Source organism: Rana temporaria, chromosome 13 (genome assembly GCF_905171775.1).
Source record: "Rana temporaria chromosome 13, aRanTem1.1, whole genome shotgun sequence".
NCBI classification, from domain to species: Eukaryota; Metazoa; Chordata; class Amphibia; order Anura; family Ranidae; genus Rana; species Rana temporaria.
The window spans coordinates 661417-683372 of NC_053501.1; the positions used below are offsets into that span (position 1 = coordinate 661417).

At 49.7% G+C, this 21956-nt stretch overlaps 1 protein-coding gene across 3 annotated transcripts in view; it reads right to left on the reverse strand.

The window, feature by feature from the left end:
- UNC79 (unc-79 homolog, NALCN channel complex subunit) overlaps nucleotides 1–21956 on the reverse strand; it is a 218786-nt gene that overhangs the window by 85474 nt on the left and 111356 nt on the right. For all 3 annotated transcript variants that reach the window (XM_040333248.1, XM_040333247.1, XM_040333246.1), the window contains 8 exons: nucleotides 21209–21388; nucleotides 19410–19475; nucleotides 16275–16561; nucleotides 13210–13392; nucleotides 9302–9464; nucleotides 8393–8545; nucleotides 3654–4820; nucleotides 1877–1972 (listed from right to left, as the gene is read on the reverse strand). In XM_040333248.1, coding sequence (XP_040189182.1) covers nucleotides 1877–1972; nucleotides 3654–4820; nucleotides 8393–8545; nucleotides 9302–9464; nucleotides 13210–13392; nucleotides 16275–16561; nucleotides 19410–19475; nucleotides 21209–21388 — 2295 coding nt within the window. The remainder of the gene's footprint in view (nucleotides 1–1876; nucleotides 1973–3653; nucleotides 4821–8392; nucleotides 8546–9301; nucleotides 9465–13209; nucleotides 13393–16274; nucleotides 16562–19409; nucleotides 19476–21208; nucleotides 21389–21956) is intronic.

Below are 21956 nucleotides of genomic sequence, written 5' to 3' on the forward strand. Positions count from 1 at the left end.
TTAAATATCCCCGCCCCCCCACCCCCCACCCCCAGGTCTTCTCTGAGTCTCCATTTTTGAACGGTCCAATAGTGTAAAACTTAACATAAAATAAGTTCTCGCTTCAACCGCTTAAGGACCGCCGCACGCCAATAAATGCCGCCAGAGCGGCACGGCTGGGCAGATGGACGTACAGGTACATCCCCTTTAAGAGCCCAGCCGTGGGTCGCGAGCACGCCGCCGGCGGATCGCTCGCGACTCGTGTCCGAAGCTCCGCGACCATGGGACCCTACGGACATGATCGGGTCACAGGAGCTGAAGAACGGGGAGAGGTGAGTGTAAACAAACCTTCCCCGGTCTTCTGTGTGGCTGTCACTGACGATCAGTGACATCACACGCCAAGCCACGCCCCCCCCACAGTTAGAAAAAACACATTAGTACACACTTAACCCCTTTAGCGCCCCCTTGTGGTTAACCCCTTCCCTGCAATTGTCATTTTCACAGTAATCAGAGCATTTTTATAGCACTTTTCGCTGTAAAAATGACAATGGTCCCAAAATTGTGTCAAAAGTCTCCGAAGTGTCCGCCATAATGTCGCAGTCACAAACAAAAATCGCCGCCATTAGTAGTAATTTTTTTTTATAAAAATGCAATAAAACGATCCCCTATTTTGTAAACACTATGGGCTAGATTCAGCAACAAGATACGGCGGCGTATCTCCAGATACGCCGCCGTAATTTCAAATCTGCGCCGTCGTATCTTTACGCCGATTCTCAAAGGCAGATACGTTTAAAAAATAGGCTTCCTCCGCCGACGTAACTTGAATACGCCGGCGTATAATTGTGTGCAATTTTACGCTGGCCGCTAGGTGGCGCTTCCGTCGTTTTCAGCTTAGAATATGCAAATGACCTAGATATGCTGATTCACAAATTTTTTTAGGTTGTTTACGTTAGGCTTTTTCGGCTTAAGGTTACTCCTGCTATTAGGAGGCGCACGCAACGTTAATTATGGGCGTCCTTCCCGCGTTGAAATTTAAATTTTTTACGTCGTTTGCCTAAGTTGTTCGCGAATAGGGCTGGACGCAATTTACATTCACGTCGAAACCAATACGTCCTTGCGGCGTACTTTGGAGCAATGCACACTGGGATATGTACACGGATGGCGCATGCGCCGTTCGTAAAAAACGTCAATCACGTCGGGTCACCAAGAATTTACATAAAACACGCCCCCTCATCCGCATTTGAATTAGGCGCACTTACGCCGGCCCCATTTACGCTACACCGCTGTAACTTAGAAGGCAAGTGCTTTGTGAATACAGCACTTGCCTCTCTAACTTACAGCAGCGTAGCGTAAATACGATACGCTGCGCTGCCGTAACATTGCGCGCCCCTACCTGAATCTAGCCCATTAAATTTCGCGCAAACCAATCGATAAACACTTATTGCGATTTTTTTTATAACCAAAAATATGTAGAAGAATACGTATCGGCCCAAACTGAGGAAAAACATTTTTTTTATATATTTTTGGGGATATTTATTATAGAAAAAAGTTAAAAATATTGTTTTTTTTCAAAATGGTCGCTCTATTTTTGTTTATAGCGCAAAAAATAAAAACCGCAGAGGTGATCAAATACCACCAAAAGAAAGCTCTACTTGTGGGGAGAAAAGGACGCCAATTTTGTTTGGGAGCCACGTCGCACGACCGCGCAACTGTCAGTTAAAGCGACGCAGTGCCGAATCACAGAAAGGTGCCCGGTCCTTAACCTGCATAATGTTTCGGGGGTCTTAAACATCCAGGCAGATCGCTGTGCGAATTCTTCCGTCCTGCAGAGGTGACATTCCGATCTCCAATTCCAGATATTCGGAGAGATCAATAATCACAGAATGTAAAAACTTACTTGCGAGAGAAGAGCGGCTGCTGGGCTCCGGGATCCCGGCCTCCAGGGTCGGCGCAGAAGACGATTCTCGGGGAAGGATGGACAGCGCTTTAGACTCTGCCAATAAAGATCAGAAAATTCCGCTAAATGAAATTCTCACCAACACCCACATTTTACCTTTATGTCTAAAAGACAAACATTGCAGAAACATATTCCCAGGGGGACACAGACGGCAGAACACTGTCACGGCAGGGGGCCGTAGTGTGTAACAGAGTGCAGGGGGCGTAGTGTGTAATGCAGAGTGCAGGGGGCAGTAGTGTGTGATGCAGAGTGCAGGGGGCAGTAGCATATAACACAGGGGGCAGTAGTGTGTAATGCAAAGTACAGGTGACAGCAGCATGTAACACAGTATGAAGGGATCAGTAACTTGTAACACAGCATGCAGGGGCCAGCAGTTTGTAAAGCAGAGCGCAGGTATCAGTAGTAAGTAAAGCAGGTCACTAGTAATAGAGAGTCTAGCAGTCAGTAGTAACAAAGAGTTCAAAGGCTAAGAGAAAGTAAATCACAGTGCAGGGGTAAGGAGTAAGCCACACAGAATACAGGGGGTCAGGAGTAGGTAGTTTTGAGGTCAGTAGTAAGTAGCACTGAGTGCAGAGGGCAGCAGTATGTAACGCAGAATGGGGGAGGGGCAGGCAGCAATACCAAGTAACGCAGAGTGGGAGGTTAAGAGTAAGTAATGCAGAACTCAGTAGTAACACAGAGTGCAGAGGGCAATAGTATGTAACACAAAGGGAAGGGGGAGGAGGTCAGTAGTAATGAAAAGCGCAGAGATCAGGAGTAAGTAACAAAGAGTACAGGGGTCAGTAGTATGTAATACAGAGTACAGGGGTCAGTAGCAATGCATAGTAGGGGCTGGAGGGAGGGATCAGTAGTAAGTAACGCAGACTGTAGGGGTCAGTAGTAAGTGATGCAGTAGGGGGAGGGGGGGCACATTAGTAAGTAATGCAGAGTGTGGGGGGGGTCAGTAGTAAGGGACGCAGAGTGCAGGGGTCAGTAGTAAGCAAAGCAAAGTCTAGAGCAGTTGTTCTCAACCTGGGGGTCGGGATGCCCTCAGGGGTCAAATGATGATTTGCCAGGGGTCACTAAATCCTGGGCTGTTCCTGATACTGTTACCGCTTTCCCAGCCTTTTCGTGGCCACCCAGCTGTTGTGGGGACCCCTAATTTACTATTAGGGTTCCCCACAAGATGGGAAATTTTATCAAGGGGTCACGGTGGCATTAGAAAGGTTAAGAACCACTGGTCTAGAGCCACTAGTAAGTAATGAAGATCTCAGAAGAAAGTAACCCAGAGTTGTGCAGGGGTAAGGAGTAGGTAACACAGAATGCAGTGGTCATTAGTATTGGGGGGTAAGGAGTAGGTAACACAGAATGCAGTGGTCATTAGTATTGGGGGGGTGGTGGAGGGGCTTTTACGCGCATGACTGGGACACTAATGTTTTTTGAACCCCGTGGTGTGTGGCGGTCTTTTGCAGTCAAGTTGATGTTGGCATCATGGGCGAGCTCCGCCCTGCCTGCACCCGGGTTCCCAGACACCGGCATACAAAGCAAGCCTGAGAGCAGCAACCTTCCCAACTCTTAGCTTGTATGAAACCCCAGAGCCTCTGTAGGTCGCTGTAGCCTCACATTCTTGAAGGCAGAGGCCTCCTCAATGAGTAAAAGTGATAAAGGTGTCTATTTCCCTTTTTGTAGCAGATGAAGGAGATCTCATTCTTATTATTCACATTAAAGTTGAACTCACCTGGATCTTTCTGTTCTCCCAGCTTGTCCAGGATGTTGAAGGTTATGTCCAGGTATTCCCGTTGTATCGCGCTGACTGCGATCTTCCTTTGCTTTCTCTGCCTGGGGACAATTTGTATCTTGAACTCAGATTCTTCCGCTTCTTCCTTATGTTCTGCGATGTGCTCGGTGTCAGATTCCGCGCTGGCGTCTGGCTTATCGCTATCTGTCTGGTTTCCGCCTTCTTCCGGCACGCTCAGGTGAACGCTTTTCGCGGGAGAACCGGCTTCCTCTGCGGGGTCCTCTGTGGCGTCCTCAAAGCTGTCATCCAACGACATGCCGGTGAGCGCGCAGGACTTGCGCAGCTGGTCTCGCTTCTGCTTGAGAGTGAGCGGGCTCCCGATGGAGGCCTCCTGACAGTCTCCCGGCTTCGCCAATTCTTCAAAGTCTTTTTGATCTTCTAGGGCTCGGGAAGGGAAATCATCGTCTTCCAAAGATGGATTATAACTGAAGTCCCCGGCAGTGAAGGATTTAGAACAGTCTTCTACACTTACTTGTACCAGGGGCATTATGCTAAGGCTAAGTACTGAGGCACTGATGGGAGTTGAAGAAGCCGAGATGCCTAGAGTCTCGCTGTTCAGGAGCTGAAACTCTTCATCGTCACTCTCTACAATTCTCAAGGGCGGAAGCGGCTCAAAGACCAAAGAGTCACTATCGGAGGTGGATAAAATGGACTGTTTTTCTGGCCCTGATGTTGAATCTGAAGACAAATCGATGAGGTCTAAGTCTTCTCTTGGCGAAGATGATTTTACCGGAGAGTCCACCTTGACCTCAAATGTCTCCATGCAGCTTAACCTCACCTCCGGTATGATGGTTCTTCTGACTTCCTGGCAGCTCTCCATTTGCGTTGGATTCTCATCAATGTCTCCATTATCGGCTTTTGTGGAGGAGTTCTGCCTCGAACGTCCGCAGTCGTTCATTTTCTGGTTATTGGGGTGGAGGATGTCGCACCGGTCAATGCACGACTTCCGGCGATGCTCGTCAAGAGTGAACAACAAAGAGTCTGTGTTGCCAATGTCCAGAGACTTTTGTTTGAGGGACCGTAACCTCTTCTTCTGGTTGGTGTCTTCTCTCACACAACGTAGAATGCTGTCCCCCGACTCCCTGTATTCAGCCAGTTCAATCTCACCTAGAAGTAAAGTCATCGTTACATTTCAAAGAGAGCATTATGCATCGGAGAGATGAACTTTTCACACCAACAGGAGACATGGAAGATGACTCCTCCACCTCCCATGAAATGGAGATGCCTTTTGTACCTCTGTAATAAAATGGGCAACATAGCAGAAAGGGGCCGAACTTCACGTAAACAGGAATTTTGCACATTTATGTATCCCACCCAACAATTGATACTGTATATGTTCTGAAAGTCAAGTTCTGCAACAATCTGGAGCTAACCGATTCTGAAATGAAGGTTTGGCTATGCGGAAAGACAATGTTCACGAAGAAAGAGGACTTTCCTTTCCAGTTATCCTAACGAAAAACACTGAAGGTAGCCTCTAGGAAACATATTTTAACCTAAATTGGCCTACAACAGAGGAAAATAGTGGGCACTTGGATCTACAGCTAAAGAATAAATATTATAGGCCAGTCAAGAGTTCAATACATTTCTAAAACGATGGGTGGAAACCATTGTGAAAGACAATTTTCATGAAGAATGATGGCTTCCTCTCCAAGTATCCAAATGAAGAAAACTGAAGGTAGCCTCTGGTAGACGTCTTTTAACCTAAATTGGCCTAAAACAGGAGAAAATAGCTTGTACTTAGATCTACAGCTAACAAATATTATAGGCAAGTCAACAGTTCATGAAAAACGTCTCTCACAATGGTTTCCATCCATCATTTTAGAAATGTATCGGAGAAAGATGGCTTCCCTTCTAGTTATCCCAATGAAGAACACTGAAGGTAGAGTCTAGTAGACGTCTTTTAACCTAAATTGGCTAAACAGAGGCAAACAGAGGAAAATAGCTTGCACTTAGATCTACAGCCAACAAATATTGTAGGCAATTCGACAGTTCAATACATTTCTAAAATGATGGGTGGAAACCATTGGGAAAGCCAATTTTCATGAAGAAAGATGGCTTCCTTTGTAGTTATCCCAATGAAGAACACTGAAGGTAGCCTCTAGTAGACTATTTAAAATACAAAATGGCTTATATTAGAGGAAAATACCTGCACTTGGATCTTTAGCTAATGAACAAATAACTCATCAATGGCCCAGATTCAAGAAGCACTTGCGCCCGCGCAACCATAGTTGCGCGGCACAAGTGCTTACTTGCTCCGGTGTAACGAGTGCTCCTGATTCAGGAACCTCGTTACACCGACTGCAGCCTAGGATATGACAAACATAAGCCTCCTTATGCCTTCACATCCCAGGCTGCATTCTTGCGTTGGCCGCTAGGGGGCGCGGCCTTTGTGATCGGCGTATAGTATGCAAATTGCATACTACCACCGATTCACAAAAGTTGCGCGGGCCCTGCGTACGCAAGGTACGGAGTTTCCGTACGGCGCTTTTAGCATAAGGCTGCTCCTGCTAATAGCAGGCGCAGCCAATGCTAAAGTATACCTGCGCCTCCCGCCCGTGAAATTTAAATTTCACGTCGTTTACGTAAGTGAACCGTGAATGGCGCTGGACGCCATTCACGTTCACTTAGAAGCAAATGACGTTCTTGCGACGTCATTTGCCGCAATGCACGTCGGGAAAGTTTCCCGACGGAGCATGCGCTGTTAGCTCGGCGCGGGAGCGCGCCTAATTTAAATGATTCCCGCCCCCGGCGGGATCATTTACATTAGGCGCCCTTACGCAGGGCTAATTAGCATAGCGCCCGCGCAATTTACGGAGCTACTGCTCCGTGAATCGCTGGGCAAATGGAAATATTTGCGTGGGCGCAGAGAAAAATCTTTGCTCTTTGCCCACGCAAATATTGCTCCATTCTACCTGAATCTGGGCCATTGTGTTTCTGAAATGATGGGTGAAAATCAGTGCACGGGACATAGGCAGAATATACAAAAACTTCATCCAAACAGTGCAATGGGTGAAAATGAACTCAAGATCCCAGTTGGTAACTGCTAGGTCCCAGAGACATCCCGGTTGTAAACTGCTAGGTCCCAGAGACACCCCAGGTGTAAACTGCTAGGTCACAGAGACATCCCGGTTGTAAACTGCTAGGTCCCAGAGACACCCCAGGTGTAAACTGCTAGGTCACAGAGACATCCCAGTTGTAACTGCTAGGTCCCAGAGACATCCCAGGTGTAAACTGCTAGGTCCCAGAGACATCCCAGGTGTAAACTGCTAGGTCCCAGAGACATTCCAGTTGTAACTGCTAGTTCCCAGAGACATCCCAGTTGTAACTGCTAGGTCCCAGAGACATCCCAGGTGTAAACTGATAGTTCCCAGAGACATCCCAGGTGTAAACTGCTAGGTCCCAGAGACATCCCAGGTGTAAACTGCTGGGTCCCAAAAACATCCCGGGTGTAAACTGCTGGGTCCCAGAGACATCCCAGGTGTAAACTGCTGGGTCCCAGAGACATCCCAGGTGTAAACTGCTAGGTCCCAGAGACATCCCAGTTGTAACTGCTAGTTCCCAGAGACATCCCAGGTGTAACTGCTAGGTCCCAGAGACATCCCAGGTGTAAACTGCTAGGTCCCAGAGACATCCCAGGTGTAAACTGCTAGTTCCCAGAGACATCCCAGTTGTAACTGCTAGGTCCCAGAGACATCCCGGTTGTAAACTGCTAGGTCCCAGAGACACCCCAGGTGTAAACTGCTAGGTCACAGAGACATCCCGGTTGTAAACTGCTAGGTCCCAGAGACACCCCAGGTGTAAACTGCTAGGTCACAGAGACATCCCAGTTGTAACTGCTAGGTCCCAGAGACATCCCAGGTGTAAACTGCTAGGTCCCAGAGACATCCCAGGTGTAAACTGCTAGGTCCCAGAGACATTCCAGTTGTAACTGCTAGTTCCCAGAGACATCCCAGTTGTAACTGCTAGGTCCCAGAGACATCCCAGGTGTAAACTGATAGTTCCCAGAGACATCCCAGGTGTAAACTGCTAGGTCCCAGAGACATCCCAGGTGTAAACTGCTGGGTCCCAAAAACATCCCGGGTGTAAACTGCTGGGTCCCAGAGACATCCCAGGTGTAAACTGCTGGGTCCCAGAGACATCCCAGGTGTAAACTGCTAGGTCCCAGAGACATCCCAGTTGTAACTGCTAGTTCCCAGAGACATCCCAGGTGTAACTGCTAGGTCCCAGAGACATCCCAGGTGTAAACTGCTAGGTCCCAGAGACATCCCAGGTGTAAACTGCTAGGTCCCAGAGACATCCCAGGTGTAAACTGCTAGGTCCCAGAGACATCCTAGGCTTAAACTGCTAGGTCCCAGAGACATCCCAGGTGTAAACTGCTAGGTCCCAGAGACATCCCAGGTGTAAACTGCTAGGTCCCAGAGACATCCCAGGTGTAAACTGCTAGGTCCCAGAGACATCCCAGGTGTAAACTGCTAGGTCCCAGAGACATCCCAGGTGTAAACTGCTAGGTCCCAGAGACATCCTAGGTGTAAACTGCTAGGTCCCAGAGACATCCTAGGTGTAAACTGCTAGGTCCCAGAGACATCCCAGTTGGAACTGCTAAGTCCCAGAGACATCCCAGTTGTAAACTGCTAGGTCCCAGAGACATCCCAACAGAACCATACAAACAACATTCATACTTCTCTGGGCACTCATGTCCACTGGTTGGTATTTCACCATCTTGCTCCCACCGATCCTCTTTAATCGGGCAAAGAACGTCTGCGATTCCTTATTACCGGCTCCGGTTGGCGTATCGTGGATATCAGACTCGTCAAACACGCTGTCCTCCTCCGCTAAGGTGGTTAAAGCACAAACATTTTAGAATAACAAAAACTAGAATGGAAGACTACAATCAGAGCTTCGTCTTTCACAACAAGCCACACGGAATGTCCCGCTAGTCCATGGCACAAGGTTTTTAGCCCCAGACACTCAACAGGTGAGGGGGGAGGGGGTTGAGTAGACACCAGTCTCCACCATCTATGTCTGCCATTAAAGGCTCAGTCCACTTGCTATGGGGGCACTCATGTGGGCTTGCTCCTGATTTGGCAGTGTGTGTGTCCATTGACACACGGAGCGTGGCCCGTCCCCGTGGAATCTTTCTTGTAATGGTAATCGGAGCGGCTTACTAGCTGCTCGATTGCTTGTACAAGCAGCGGCAAGGGATGTCCCCCCCCCCCCCCCATCCTGTGGCTCTTTCGGCCTCTCCCGTCGCACCAGGAGACCCGTGTGACCCTTTAATTGGTTGTTCATAACAGTAAACTGGAAGCGATGGGGTGACATTACTCGGAAACCATTGGCGCCAATTTTTAAAAATCAAAACCATTAAAAGAAACTCCATCCTTGGGGTGTCCCGTCGGCGCTCCTAGCTCCTCCTCTTCATCGGGTGCCCCCACAAAAATGCAAAATTCCCTGGGGGCACCCATGCGGGCGCGCTCACGAGTCCCACTGCTGCATCCATAGACAACAGGACTCGCCCCCCCCCCCCCCATCCCCTTGTCACTGGATTTGATTGACAGCGGCAGGAGCCAATAACTGGAGGTTGGACTCACCTTTCTCCTTCTCGCTGTATCTGCTGATGTTGCTGTTGTCGCTGTACAGCGGGCCGGCCGTGGCGTGCGGTTTGCAGCTGTGGTACTGGGCGTTCAGGGTGTTGACGGTTATGTGGATCAGATTAAGCATGATCTTGCTGAGGTCGGCCTCTCTGTACGGATACTGGAAGATATGGAAACGTTTGATTTATTATGTGAGCTCCTCGGGGGCGGGGACTGATGTGAATGTACAATATATATGTAAAGCGCTGTGTAAATTGACGGCACTATATAAGTACCGAAATAAATAAAATAAATATCCATGTTAATATGGAGCACTGAAATGGCGCAGCCCACGTCGCACACCGACTCAGTAACAGTAAAAAATTATAAACGTCCATAAATCTATCCCGTGGTTTGTAGACACGATAACTTGCGCAAACCAATCAATAAGCATCTATTGCGATTTTATTTTTATTTTTTTACCAAAAATATGTCGAATTTTTAGATACGGCATTCATAATTCCGGATAATTCATATTTATTACGTTCACCAACAGCCAAATTTGAAAGGAAATTACAATACCTGTCATTTAATGACAGTTATTATTTAGAATTTTCTGATTTTCGTTCTTTTGAATTTTATGGATTTTCTTTCTTATTTTCGGATTTTCGAATTTCATGATTTTCAAATTTTCCAAATTCTGAATTTCCGAAAATTCGGGTTTTCGAATTTCCGAATTCCACATTTTTGAATTTTGCGAAAAAAATAAATAATAATAATTAATAATAATAATTGAACGTAAAGGAACATATTTTTCAGCAAAAAGTGATGATTTTTTTTAGATATGTATTATAGCAGAAAGTAAAAAAAAAATGAAATTTTTTTTTTTTTAATTGTTGGTCTTTTTTTGTTTATAGCGCAATATATAAAAACCGTGATCAAATACCACCAAAAGAAATCTCTATTTGTGGGGAAAACAGACCTTAATTTTTCTTGGGTACAACATCGCATGACCGTGCAATTGTCAGTTAAAGCGTCGCAGAGCTGTATTGTTTCTTTTTTTTTTAAACAAACATATCATACTTGCCACCTCTAGGGTGGCCCCGATCCTCCTCTTCTGGGGTCCCTCAGCGGCATTCCAGGCTCCTCCTCTTCTCGAGTGCCCTGTCTGAGAAGTGCTCTCCCTCGGGGGAGGGGGGCTCCTTTAGGGGCGCGCTCACGTATCCTGCTTCTGCGTTCATTGACACAGACAGCAGGACTTGGCTCCGCCCCCACTTCCCGGCTGATTGGCAGCAGCTGGAGCCAATGGCTTCGCTGCTCTTAATCTATCCAAACGGGACCCGAGACAGCATCTGGAGTGGGTGTGCTCGTCCCCGACGCAGGAACGATCGGGCTCAGGTAAGTAAAAGGGGGGCTCTGGGGGGGGGGGGGGGGGCTCTGGTGCACTACAAGAGGGTTGTCACCTCAATGTTAGGTGCTTATACTTCATATATATAAATTTAGAGACATAGGAAGAGAGTTCCATTCATTTGTGGTTTTTATTTTTATTATTTTTATTCTCCTGGTGTTCAGCTTTTCGTAACTTTTAAAAGAAGAAGAAACTACTGAGGGCCCCCGAGTCCCACAACTGAGGGGCCCCGAGTCCCACAACTGAGGGGGCCCCCCGAGTCCCACAACTGAGGGGGCCCCCCGAGTCCCACAACTGAGGGGGCCCCGAGTCCCACAACTGAGGGGCCCCGAGTCCCACAACTGAGGGGGCCCCCGAGTCCCACAACTGAAGGGGCCCCCCGAGTCCCACAACTGAGGGCCCCCCGAGTCCCACAACTGAGGGCCCCCCGAGTCCCACAACTGAAGGGGCCCCCCGAGTCCCACAACTGAGGGGGCCCCCCGAGTCCCACAACTGAGGGGGCCCCCCGAGTCCCACAACTGAGGGGGCCCCGAGTCCCACAACTGAGGGGCCCCGAGTCCCACAACTGAGGGGGCCCCTGAGTCCCACAACTGAAGGGGCCCCCCGAGTCCCACAACTGAGGGGGCCCCCGAGTCCCACAACTGAGGGCCCCCCGAGTCCCACAACTGAGGGGGCCCCCTGAGTCCCACAACTGAGGGGGCCCCCGAGTCCCACAACTGAGGGGGCCCCGAGTCCCACAACTGAGGGGCCCCGAGTCCCACAACTGAGGGGGCCCCCGAGTCCCACAACTGAGGGGGTTCTGAGTCCCACAACTGAGGGGGCCCCCGAGTCCCACAACTGAGGGGGTTCCGAGTCCCACAACTGAGGGGGCCCCGAGTCCCACAACTGAGGGGGTTCCGAGTCCCACAACTGAGGGGGCCCCCCCGAGTCCCACAACTGAGGGGCCCCGAGTCCCACAACTGAGGGGCCCCGAGTCCCACAACTGAGGGGGCCCCCGAGTCCCACAACTGAAGGGGCCCCCCGAGTCCCACAACTGAGGGCCCCCCGAGTCCCACAACTGAGGGCCCCCCGAGTCCCACAACTGAGGGGGCCCCCCGAGTCCCACAACTGAGGGGGCCCCCGAGTCCCACAACTGAGGGGGCCCCGAGTCCCACAACTGAGGGGCCCCGAGTCCCACAACTGAGGGGGCCCCCGAGTCCCACAACTGAGGGGGCCCGAGTCCCACAACAGCCCATCATAAGGATCTGTCACCGTAAAAGGAAAACATGCGGCATTGTTACATTGTTTCCATCCATTTATTCTCAGATAAGGACGTCAGCTGACGGGCCGTCACACGGGACGATGAGCGGTCCTCGGGAAGGGTCACGTGGAGACGGATTGGAACATCTCAGGTGTCATGGAGTCAGACCGGCGCCTGACAGGTGTCTGCAGTGTGAGTGACCCCCCCACCCCCCCCCCCCCCCCCGGGTCTAAAGAGGAGCCTCTATTACCATAAACATGCAATTCTTTGTATGGGAAGTCAACAAAATTGAAGAGCAGCTGACAGCCGATGATCCGAACCAACCCGAGACCTGCGTCTACATATTCATAAGATGTACAGCTGTGCTCATAAGTTTACATACCCCGGCAGAATTTATGATTTCAGAGAATATGAATGATAAACACTCCGGCCCGGATTCACAAAGCACTTACGCCGACGTATCTCGATATACGCCGCGTAAGTGTAAAATATGCGCCGTCGTATCTGTGCGCCGTGCCCACAGAACTAGATACGCCTGAAAATAGGCTTCATCCGACCGACGTAACTTTCCTACGCCGGCGTATCGTGGGCGCATATTTACGCTGGCCACCTCGTTGCAAATATGCAAATGAGGGAGATACGTCGATTCACCAACGTAGTTGCGCCCGGCGCATAATATACGCGGTTTGCGTAAGGCTTACGTCCGGCGTATAGTTATTCCCCATCTATGAGGCGCAACTCATGCAAAGATATGGACCAGGGAACACAAGCCGTCGTATTTTACGTCGTTTACGTAGTAGTACGTGAATAGGGCTGGGCGTAGGTTACGTTCACGTCGTATCTTAGGGAGTAATTTCGACGTGATTCTGAGCATGCGCACTGGGATACGTCCACGGGACGGTGCATGCGCCGTTCATTTATACTTGTCTTTCACTCGGCCCATCATTAGCATGGGGTCACGCCTCATTAGCATGTCTCACGCCCACTTCCACCTACGCCGGCTTACGCCGAGGAAACCCAGCGCAGATTTGACAGGGAGTGGGAGTGAGTGCTTTGTGAATACTGTGCTCGCCGCTCTGCGATGCGTCGGCATAGCGTATATTCGATACGCCGGCATAAATATGCGCCAATGTCTCTGAATCCGGGCCGAATAACTTTTCTCTCTCTCATGGTCGGTGATCGGCTGAAGCCATTTATTATCGATCACCTGTGTTTCCTCTTTTTATATCATATTGGCTCCTTCATTAGAGAGCGTTCACCCCCCCACTGCCTCCTCACCTTATAGAGGATAACAAGAAGAGCCTTCAGCCACATCTGACGGATATGAGGCCTCAGGGACCACAGGGAACAGCGGGGCGGGTGCTGGAAGAAGTGGCGCAGCTGAGGGCAGGTGCAGTATTTCAGAACTTGAACCACCAGGGGCAGGAGGTGCTTCCCAAGACTGATGTTGTAATCCATCACCTGCAAATAGGAAGAAGGACACTTCAGAGGGAAACCACAATCTTATATAGAGTTCCCTCCTTACCAAAATCTTACCATTTATGGGACGCTGAACCAAAATCTCACCATTTATGGGACGCTGAACCAAAATCTCACCATTTATGGGACGCTGAACCAAAATCTCACCATTTATGGGACGCTGAACCAAAATCTCACCATTTATGGGACGCTGAACCAAAATCTCACCATTTATGGGACGCTGAACCAAAATCTCACCATTTATGGGACGCTGAACCAAAATCTCACCATTTATGGGACGCTGAACCAAAATCTCACCATTTATGGGACGCTGAACCAAAATCTCACCATTTATGGGACGCTGAACCAAAATCTTACCATTTATGGGACGCTGAACCAAAATCTCACCATTTATGGGACGCTGAACCAAAATCTCACCATTTATGGGACGCTGAACCAAAATCTCACCATTTATGGGACGCTGAACCAAAATCTCACCATTTATGGGACGCTGAACCAAAATCTCACCATTTATGGGACGCTGAACCAAAATCTCACCATTTATGGGACGCTGAACCAAAATCTCACCATTTATGGGACGCTGAACCAAAATCTCACCATTTATGGGACGCTGAACCAAAATCTCACCATTTATGGGACGCTGAACCAAAATCTCACCATTTATGGGACGCTGAACCAAAATCTCACCATTTATGGGACGCTGAACCAAAATCTTACCATTTATGGGACGCTGAACCAAAATCTCACCATTTAAGGGACGCTGAACCAAAATCTCACCATTTTAATTAAATTGCTTTGGAAGTAAGGCGCAGGGATGGACTGGGGGAAAAATTTGGCCCTGGACTTCATCCAGACTGCCCCACTTTGACAGATCTCTCCCATGGCGGCCGGACAACTCCCGCACCTCCTGCCACCCAAGCCCCCTCTCCCCCTTCACTAGCCGTTTTACTTTATTAGAGTAGAACGGCTGGTACTGGTACTCTTATAGGCAGTACCAGTGGGGAAGCTAGACATTATTTCACCCGGGGCAAAGAATCAGTTCGGTGCCCCCCCCCTTATGGGACAAGATTAGGCAGAAGTGAGAAACTCCCAGGCCATAGCTGTTGAGTCAGCTGTCTGTCCCCTCCCCCATGCTCCTCTGTCACCCCCCATGCTCCTCTGTCGTCCCCCCCCCCCCATGCTCCTCTGTCACCCCCCATGCTCCTCTGTCGTCCCCCCCCCATGCTCCTCTGTCCCCCCCCCCCATGCTCCTCTGTCCCCTCCCCCATGCTCCTCTGTCACCCCCCATGCTCCTCTGTCGTCCCCCCCCCCCTGCTCCTCTGTCGTCCCCCCCCATGCTCCTCTGTCCCCCCCCCCCATGCTCCTCTGTCCCCTCCCCCATGCTCCTCTGTCCCCCCCCCCCCCATGCTCCTCTGTCCCCTCCCCCATGCTCCTCTGTCGTCCCCCTGCTTCTTTGTTCCCCCCAGGTGAGTGCTGCGGGGAGGGAGAGACAGAGGAGCGGAGGGGGGCGGTGGTCCACTGTCACTGAAACCGGCCCACTGAGCCATCGGCCCACCGGGAAACTCCCTGTAGTCCCAATGGCCAGTCCAACACTGGTAAGGCGGCACTGATAGGCACAGATAAGGCGGCACTGATGGGGACAGATAAGGCGGCACTGATGGGGACAGATAAGGCGGCACTGATGGGGACAGATAAGGCGGCACTGATAGGCACAGGTAAGGCGGCACTGATAGGCACAGGTAAGGCGGCACTGATAGGCACAGATAAGGCGGCACTGATGGGGACAGATAAGGCTGCACTGATAGGCACAGATAAGGCGGTACTGATGGGAACAGATAAGGCGGCACTGATGGGGACAGATAAGGCGGCACTGATAGGCACAGATAAGGCGTCACTGATGGGGACAGATAAGGCGGCACTGATGGGGACAGATAAGGTGGCACTGATGGGGACAGATAAGGCGGCACTGATAGGCACAGATAAGGCGTCACTGATGGGGACAGATAAGGTGACACTGATGAGGGGCACTGATAGGTGATACTGATGGGCACTTGTAGGTGACACTGATGGGCACTGGTAGGTGACACTGATTGGTGGCACTGTGGGCACTGAGGGGTGGCACTGATGGGGGGCACTGATAGGTGATACTGATGGGCACTTGTAGGTGACACTGATGGGCACTGGTAGGTGACACTGATTGGTGGCACTGTGGGCACTGAGGGGTGGCACTGATGGGGGGCACTGATAGGTGATACTGATGGGCACTTGTAGGTGACACTGATGGGCACTGGTAGGTGACACTGATTGGTGGCACTGTGGGCACTGAGGGGTGGCACTGATGGGGGGCACTGAGAGGTGATACTGATGGGCACTAGTAGGTGACACTGATTGGTGACACTGTGGGCACTGATGGGCACTGGTAAAAGAGACCTGTCAACGTGGGCCAGTCTGGATTGAGTCCAGGGCCAAATTTTTGTCCCAGTCCAGCCCTGCCGGCCATCCATGGATCATATTAGGTGGTAACGGCCTAGTCCAGTGATGAAGAACCTCGGCACCCCAGATGTTTTGGAACTACATTTCCCATGATGCTCCACTACAATGCACTGCACATGAGCATCATGGGAAATGTAGTTCCAAAACATCTGAGGTGCCGAGGTTCTCCATCACTGGACTAGTCCTGGTTGTCCCCATAAGACATTGAGATTGGCTGTGTGAGGAAGGAACATTTGTGAGACCCTCCCATTTCTATTGAAGACATCCAGGAATTCCCCAAAGCACAGAATTATAGAGCGTGCGCCTTTGAAAAGAAGCGCCCAACCCTTTCACGCCCTGGTTTGATCCCGTTAGTGTGGTAGCGGCCGTACCTGAGCGATTCCGGCAATAAACGCATTGAAGCAGGTGGAGATGCGCATTTTCTGAGGCGCGATCATGAAGCAGCCCTCCTGCTGGTCGAAACCCAACAACACATACAGATGTCTCTTCACGGTGTTGAAGGCTTTGGCGCTGCTGATGTCGGCCTCCGCGCTGCTCTTGTCTTTGGCCATGAACTTCATGAGGACGGAGATCAGCTGGTGGACCGTCTGATGGTCGATCCCCGCGTCCTCCGGGAGAGGGTCCTTGATGATGTGATCGTTTTCTGGGGAGTGTTGTCCTGTAAGATGAACAGCGACACGCAACGTTTCACGGGCGCAAAGAAAATCTCTGCGTTCGCCACCTACTTAAAAATTCAGACAACATATGAGATTCGGATGTATCCAAATTTCCAAGTTACAACAGTAACAAAATGTAACCACTTGACGACCGCCCACTGTACATATACGTCGCCACTTTAACCACTTCCAGACCGCTGTACGCATATATGCATCCACACTTTAAAGATGGATATCTCGGTAACGGCGGAAGCTGCTGCCATAACCGAGGTGTTCATCTTTTCAGTGGGAGGTCCAGTTTACGATGATGGTGGTCTCTGTGGCGTATTCGCCGAGAGATCACCGATTTCAGCGGTGGGAGAGGGGGCCCCCTTCCAGCCGCTCTCCCGCACCCTCCACCGCTTACCGGAGCCGTCGGTAGCGGCTGAGGCGAACGGGTCCGTCTCCTTCCTGGGTATGGATACGAGTGAGGGCAAGATGGCCCCCCACCCGTCTCCATACCATAGAAGGGCGTCAAAACGTCACTTCCGCCCCATACCTCTTAAAAGGGACATTTTTTTTTCAAATGGCAACATTTTTTTTATTATTGCATAATAAGGACCTGTCAAGCTTTTTTGTTTTAAACAACAAAAAAAAAAAAGGTAAAATAAATAAGAAAAAAAAGACGTCACATCTCAAATTTACACTAAAATGCAAAAAAAAAAAAAAAAGGTATTTTGTTTTTCAATAATTTTTTTTTAATCATTTTTTTTTTAAATAATTATTTATTTTTCATTACATTTTTTTTCCAATCATTTTTTTTTCAATAATTATTTATTTTTCAAGAAAAAAAAAATTCTAATTTTTTTTATTCCCTTTTAAGACCCTTTTAGGTAGATTCGCAAAGAGTTAGGCCGGCTTATCTACAGATAAGCCGTCCTAACTCTGAATCTAAGCCGACCTAAGTGTAAGTGTATTCTCTAACAGAGATACACTTAAACATATCTTGCGCTGTCCTATCTTAGATTGCAATGTTCTGGCTTACCGCTAGGTGGCGCTTCCATTGCGGCCGGCCTAGATTATGTAAATGAGGGGATACGCCGATTCACGAGCGTACGCCGGGCCTACACCGTCGCATTACATCGTTTCCGTAAGGCCTAAGGGCGCCTAAAGTTGTTCCACCTATGAGGTGGAATAACAATATTAAGTATGGCTGCCGTTCCCGCCGCGAGGTTCGAATTTTTTACGTCGTTTGCGCAAGTCGTCCGCGAATCGGGATTTACGTAGTTTACGTACGCGTCGAAATCAATAGGCCCGTACGGCCTACTTAGCCGCAATGCGCACTGGAAAAAGTAGTCGCCCGGCGCATGCGCAGTGTAAAAAACGTCAAAAAACGTGAGGTCAAGCCTCATTTCCATACTACACGCCCCCCTCCCAGTCATTTGAATTAGGCGTGCTTACGCCCGCTCGTTTTAGGCTACGCCGCCGAAAATTTGAAGGTAAGTGGTTTGAGAATCACTACTAACCTAAATAATTTACGGCGGTGTAGCCTAAAAAGAGTGGGCAAGGCCGTCCTAATTTTAGGCGCCCCTACGTGAATCTACCTATTTGGGCGGAAGTGACATTTGACATGGATTCCTTCATCCAATGATATGGAGCTGAGCGGGGAGCCATCCTTCCCTTAGGCCGCGTACACACGATCAGTCCATCCAATGAGAACGGTCTGAAGGATCGTTGTCATCAGTTAACCGATGAAGCTGACTGATGGTCCGTCACGCCTACACACCATTGGTTAAATAACCGATCGTGTCAGAACGCGGTGACGTAAAACACAACGACGTGCTGAAAAAATGAAGTTCAATGCTTCCAAGCATGCGTTGACTTGATTCTGAGCATGCGCGTGTTTTTAACCGATGCTTTTGTAAACTAACGATCGGTTTTGACCTATCGGTTAGGCGTCCATCGGTTCAATTTTGAAGCAAGTTCTCATTTTTTTGACCGAAGGTTAACTGATCGATGGGGCCCACACACGATCGGTTTGGACCGATGAAAACGGTCAGTCCGTTTTTATCGGTTTTGACCGATCATGTGTACGCGGCCTTACTTGACTTCCTACCTCTCAGGGGAAAGCATTGGATCATCTCCGCCGCTACCGACGGCTCTGGTAAGCGGCGGAGATGACCGGGACTCGGCGGGAGGGGGTGGGGGGGAACACCTCTATCGTCGCTGATAAAAGTGATCTTGCGGCGAATCCACCGCAGAGACTACTTTTATCTGAAAATGGACCTTTTGCCGTTTTGAAAAATGCCGGGGGGTTACGGCGGGTATCAAAATACCGACGTATAACGACGCCAGAGGGCGATCCGGAAGTGGTGAAGCTTTGACCATAAAACCTGGAAGCGGATTGGTTTCTGAGCTGCACCGGATTTTACACTCTCCAGTTCACATCTAAAGCATAACGCAGCGACACCCGCTGTGCCCTTTTTTTCTGTGTGTTTTTTTTCTGGCGCGTTTTTTGGAGCAGCGCCATTCATTTGAGCCTGGGTTCACACATGTGGAGAACCGCGTGCGAATTTTACAGAAATCGTTTTCGATTATATACCTCGCACGATTCTCCCATCATTACTTAGAAATTTGTTTGTTTTTCCCCCAAAAAAAAATCCAACATGCCCAATCACTCAAATTCGATGGCCGCGCGACAAATAGGTCTTTGCTGCGGCCCCTCTAAAGGTGGAAAATTGGAATTTGACAGGTGTATGGCCGCATTGGCCGGCATTAGTACATCAACCCCTCTGTATTCAGCGCCGTTGCTCTTTAAATTTGAGGAAGGAAAATAAAATGAAAGTTATCTTGGCGTTGTGCGGGTGTCACCTTGTTGCTGCTCAGCGTTGCCCCCGAGGACCGGAGCCGACTGCTCGTGTCTCGTCAGTCTGACAGCTGGAGGAGAGAAGAGAGACAAGGCGAGAGTAAACAATCCTTCCAATATGACAGCGAGACGAGTGATCGATGACCGAAAAGACCAAAGTCCGCGTCCTGCGACTCTAATTCTAATAAAATCCACCGCTGAGCCGGGGGAGGGGGGGATCTGCAGAGCGGGGACAACAAATCCCACTTCAACCGGCAGACTAAACCAACCGTAAATGTCAAAAGTGACGTTTAATCTCCTTATGTTTTGCCTTATCTGCCCCCCCCCCCCCTTCCTTTTAAACTATAACCCCCCCCCCCCCTCTCTTTCTCGATTTCGGAAAGGTCTCTGTGGGAATTTGTTCCCGTTTGTGAGGTCCGGTGTTGATGTTGAATGAGAAGATCATCATTGTTGGTGTTCCAAATCATCCCAAGGGTGCAGGGTTGAGATTAGGGGCGTACATACAGGGGGCCCCATGCTCCAGGGGGCCCATGCGGACCCCCCAGTACACCTGGATAGGAGGGCGGCGACATACAGAGAAACCGATCCCTCCATGCAGCCACTGAATGCCCGCTTCTCCCCCTCTCCATCCTGCAGACATTCAGCAGCTGCAGGAAGGAAATGGAGGGAATCATCGGTTACTCTGCATGCCGCCTCCCTATCCTGCTGCCCTGGGCCCCTGGAGAGCGGGGAAGGAGCCAGTAAATGTGTCATTTACCAGCCCCTTCCTTGTCTTAAAGGGGAGTTCCAGCCAATTTGTATGTTTATTAAAAGTCAGCAGCTACAAAAAGTGTATCTGAGGGCTTTTAATAAACAGACACTTACCTGCTCCAGCGCTCCAGCGACGCGCCGGCCGGGGCTCCGCTCCTCTCCCCCCCTCCCCGGCCGGCGTCTTCATTCTCAGTGTGGGCACCCGGCCGTGACAGCTTTCGGCTTCACGGCCGGGCACCCACTGCACATGCGCGAGCGGCGCGGCCCGGCGCTGCGCCGTGTAATTGGCCAGGAGATCGCCTAGGACCTGTGACATGTCCTGGGCGATCGCCTACAGCAGCCACTTCCTGAAGGCGATTAAGCTTAGTCGCCTACAGGAAGGAGGAAGTGGGACAGGAAGTCCCACTCTTCCTGAAGCCCCCACCCCCCCCCCAAAAAAAATGACATGCCAAATGTGGCATGTAAGGGGGCGAGGAGTGGGATAAGCGGAAGTTCAAATTTGGGTGGAACTCCTCTTTAAAGACTGGCCCTCCAGTTGGTTATAAACTACAATTCCCACCATGCCCAGTCATGTCTGTGAATGTCAGAGCTTTACAATGCCTCATGGGACGTGTAGTTCCACAACAGCTGGAGGGCCGTAGTTTGGAGATTCCTGCTCTAGGTGTTTGTTATCTGGATGATGATAATGTATGATGATGGTGATGGTGATGGTGATGATGATGATGGTGGTGATGATGGTGATGGTGATGATGGTGATGATGATGGTGATGGTGATGATGATGATGGTGATGATGGTGATGATGGTGATGATGATGATGAGGATGATGATGATGGTGATGATGATGATGATGGTGATGATGATGATGGTGATGATGATGATGATGATGATGGTGATGATGATGATGGTGGTGAAGGTGATGATGATGATATGATGATGGTGGTGATGGTGGTGGTGGTGGTGATGATGATGGTGATGATGATGATATGATGATGATGATGATAATGATGATGATGATGATGATAAAGTGAAGGAAAAAATATCAATCTGACTCACGGATTTTGGTGCTGAGAGTCTCTGGCAATGAGAGGGCCCTCTTTGACTCGGTGGCCCCCTTGACGCTGTCTCTCAGGGACCGCACACTCTTCTGCCTGTTGCGGGCAAAGCGCGCTCTTTTGATTTTCCACAAGGCGGCGTCGCTCAGGTTGGCCACGTTTGTCCTCACAGCCGTAATCGCTGGAATTTAAATCACAAAATTACGAGGAGACATTTCTATTTTTATAGAACAGAACATAAGAGATGTTTCTCCTGTAACGGGATGTAATAGGCGCACCTTGGAGGTAAGATTGGATAATAATATACAAAAACAAGAGAGAAGAGCTAGAATAGTTCTACACAATGGGCCAGATTCATAAAGACTTATGACGGGCGTATCAGTAGATACGCCGTTGTAAGTCCGAATCCGCGCCGTCGCAACTTTAAGCGTATTCTCAAACTGAGATACGCTTAAATGTTGCTAAGGTATGACTGGCGTAAGTCTCCTACGCCGTTGTATCTTAACTGCATATTTATGCTGGCCGCTAGGGGCGTGTACGCCGATTTACGCCTAGAAATATGTAAATCAGCTAGATACGCCTATTCACGAATGTACGCCCGGCCGTTGCAGTAAAGATACGCCGTTTACGTAAGAGGTTTTCAGGCATAAAGATAAACCACCAAAAAGATGGCGCAGCCAATGTTAAGTATGTACGTCGGAACCGCGTTAAATTTTTCAAATTTTACGTTGTTTGCGTAACTCGTCCGT